This window comes from Poromitra crassiceps, assembly GCF_964638095.1.
Source record: "Poromitra crassiceps genome assembly, chromosome: 9".
NCBI classification, from domain to species: Eukaryota; Metazoa; Chordata; class Actinopteri; order Beryciformes; family Melamphaidae; genus Poromitra; species Poromitra crassiceps.
Genome location: NC_139630.1, coordinates 27,585,040 through 27,588,781, shown reverse-complemented (window position 1 = coordinate 27,588,781; position 3,742 = coordinate 27,585,040). Strand labels below are relative to the sequence as shown.

The 3,742-nt window shown below is 41.6% G+C and overlaps 1 protein-coding gene across 1 annotated transcript in view; it reads left to right on the top strand.

The window, feature by feature from the left end:
* Positions 1-803: 803 nt before the first annotated feature.
* Positions 804-3,742, top strand: part of stum (stum, mechanosensory transduction mediator homolog) — a gene marked incomplete at both ends in the record, with an annotated part of 31,974 nt that continues 29,035 nt past the window's right edge. Inside the window, one exon of the mRNA XM_083642914.1 lies at positions 804-1,011. Within this exon, the coding sequence (XP_083499040.1) occupies positions 804-1,011 (208 nt within the window). The remainder of the gene's footprint in view (positions 1,012-3,742) is intronic.

Genomic DNA, 3,742 nt, shown 5'->3' with positions numbered 1-3,742 from the left:
AGAGAGAGCGACACTACACACACAGTTGTAAAAAAGGGGGGCTGTTGTGCAGTTTCTCTTCTCTGCCTTTCGATAGCAGTGTGTGGGCTGAGCATGATTTGAGTCACATTAAAAGAAAGAAAGAAAGAAAGAAAGAAAGAAAGAAAGAAAGAAAGAAAGAAAGAAAGAAAGAAAGAAAGAAAGAAAGAAAAGAAAGAAAGAAAAGGAAACTTCTGAGGATATTTATGAAAATAATCCTCATTGACATCCTTCAAGACTTTTCTGAATGGAAGATATTTGAAGAACTTTCATTGAATCAGTAATTCTTCAAAAGCACTATTGTGGATTCAACATCCGGATAGGAAAACCAATGGAAGATTGAAGATTGCGTCCTTCATATTATTATTATTATTATTATTGCACTCAGAATGAAGAGGATACAACTGAGGATCATTCAACGATCTTGAAGAGACTTCTTCAAGAAAAAGAAATCCCGTCTGTTAAACGGACTGTTGGACTTTAACAACTGTGAGCGTGAGGAGACTTTCACAGAAAACACTGAAGAGACCAGGGAAGACTGAATGCTACTTGAATAACTCTAAATGTGGTGACAAAATTTTTCCACAATATTATTTTTTTGCCTATACTATTGAATCATTTTGAAGCTTTTCTTGTTGAGAGCGATAGAAAGGGAGGAGCTACTTCTCACTTTCTGTTGCAGATAATTGTCAAGATATTCTGAACCATCTTACCTGCAGTTGCCATCACCTCTTCTTCCAGGATATTTTAACACATTGAGACATAGAGCAAAGAAGAGAAGAGAGATGGCAGAGAAAGAGGGGGGGACACAGCAGGGCCGTAGTAACGCCGGGGACATGGGGGGCAAACCCGTGATGGGGGACCACTCGTTCGGCGGAGGAGTGGTGGTGGAGGTCAGGGAGAAGAAGGGAACTCTACGCGCTGCAATACCCACAATGCCTTTCCCCCTGGCTGTCATCTGTCTGTTTCTAAACACCTTCATACCTGGACTCGGTGAGTTAACGCAATCTCTCTCTCTCTGTCATTCCTCTTGAATCCGCCTTTTTCACAGCAGCCATTTTGTGTCTAAAAGGCAGGAAGTAACACAGGTGCAAGCAGTGAGGGCCCCCCCAGCACTGGAACACCGACGGATTGGAAGTTGGAAACCCGCATTGATCTTCTGCTTGCACCCCATGTTATTTCCTGCCTTTTAGACACAAAATGGCTGCTATGAAACAGGTCAATTCCCCTTTTTCTGAGTGACTGACTGTCTATCGCCATTTGTTGACTTTCACCTTATGTCCCAACTTGGGGGTCAGCCAGTTACTTCCTATTGTGTTTACACTTCCTGTGACAGTACAGTACTAGTGAGCAGGTAAAACAGACAGTGTTTTGAACAGGAAGTCATAATACAACTGGGACAAATGGGCGGGGCTACATAAGGTGATCCTTTATGACTGAATTGGTGTTTTCATTTTATTTTTGCTTTCTTTCTCTCATTCTATCGCAAAGCTCTCTCTCTCTGTCTTAATCTCTGTCTGTCGGTCTCTCTAAGTTTCATATCACCCTCTGTAAGCGAATGGAAAATGAAACTGTTCCTCCGCTATAGAAAAATGCCATTGCTTTCTGCATAGAGTTCTTTCCTGACAAGATATTACTTTTGAATGTTTTCAAAAAGTGAGAGTGTCTCACTCTATATGAAGGCCTACAGGGCGCGGCCATGTTGTTCAGCTTGACTTGAGCAGCGGGTTGCATCATTTATTTTGAAAATTTGAAAATAGCAAAACAACTTTCTGCTGCACATTTAGCTTCACTGTACTTTCTTTACTGCTGTATTGTTGCTATGACTTACCTGATGCTGTTCTAGCTTCAGATTGATAGCCACAACTTAGCTCACCGCAACAAAACGATACTACAGCCACAGCCAATCGTACACACCCCAAAACACCCACATCATTGAAAAGCCATTTTCAATTAAAGAAACAAATATGTCTGTATCCACCTTATTTTTGGCGGCCATGATGCCTGATCTGCCTGATGGGTGCTTCTTCCGGTGTAATAGACTATTTTTACTTGACAAAAAAACGTCTTGAGGATTTCACAGCAGAGCCATTCTGCTCTACAGCCGTGTCGTTCGGGTGCTGGGATAACGTAATGCATTATAAATAATAATAATAATAATGATTGGATTTATATAGCGCTTTTCTAGACACCCAAAGCGCTTCACAGGAATCATTATTCATTCACACCATTCGTACCAGTGGTGGTAAGCTACGGGTGATGTAGCCACAGCTGCCCTGGGGAAGACTGACGGAAGCGTGGCAGCCATTTCGCGCCTACGGCCCCTCCGACCACCACCAACATTCATAGACATTCATACCCATTCATACGATTATGGGTAGTCGCAGGGTTCGAGTTATAGTCAGATAGCTATGGGGTCCCCCTAAATCGGCGGCCCCCAGAGGGGGTCGGCGAAAAAAAATTGGGCCGTTTTTTCCTCAAATTGTGGCCGTTTGAAGCCAGATTTAGAGGAATATCTAATTTTAAATTAACATTCGGTTTAGACTGTTGTATGATGTTATTATTCAGTCTTACACTTGCATCTGATAAAATACAACAATTTAATTTTACAAATGAGACAAAATTGCTTAACTTAAATTAACATTTATTTAACTCTGTCTCTGCACTTATAAATCAAAAACTACACAAATAAATACATAATGCTCATACAATTTGCTTTCCGAGCAGTTCTCTGCACTCAGCAAGAAACGCTAACAAGAAAACAGATGAATGGGGCAGCCATCCCCTACGCTACCGTTGCATAGCAACAACAGACCGGAAGTTACCAGAGTAGGCTAACCTTACGAACAAACCCCTTGTGCACAGGTAATCAAGAACTTGTGAATGAAAAACAAATTGCAACAAACAGCAGCATATTTCAGCAGATACAGTAGCAGCATCTTGTTAGAACAAAAACAACTGTAGGCGTAATACTTACAAAATGAAAAATCTCAGACTCCTCTCCTCTCAGCTGTGTCCACGACATCATCCATAACGTTAGCTTACCTACTAGCTAGTAGCAACCTAGCTGTTGCACTAACAGGTCGTTGTCCGTTGTCTGAAGCCGTTCTTTGTTTCTTTCTGAAACCGAAGCTATCCAGGCTTGTACACCCCGTTGGCAGCTTCAGCCTTTTCTTCAGTGGCATGATAACGCTATACTAAAGATTAATAAGATCTTGTTGGCTCAGGCGGCTGTTTACATCACGTGATGGTTGCATGTTGTGGCTTCTTCTCCCTGCAACTCGGTTGTAGCAGTAGAACACGCGCTCATGGGCGGCACATGGTGGCTTGGAGGTGAAATGCAGCCTATTTCACACAACAATTCAAACGGTTGTTTTGGGAAAACTGAAAACATGTTTCTTATTTAGCCTATTTATCTAGTTAACATAAATAATAATAATTCTTCCATCGAAAAATGTGTTATTTGGAACACAAAAAAGGAAAAAATAAATAAAAATAAAAAAGTTATATTTGTGGGGGTCCCACAGGTGTTCTGGACTATGGGGTCCCAGACTCTAGCTATGGGGTCCAAGACCTCATAGGTCCCCCCATAACTCGAACCCTGGGTAGTCGGCTAGTGTGGCTAATGTTAGCGGCTAGCGTTAGTTACTTTACATGGCAGTAAAACGCCACTGAATGACCAAATTGATTTAACTTTTAACCATTTCGAGTAACACTGTTTCCA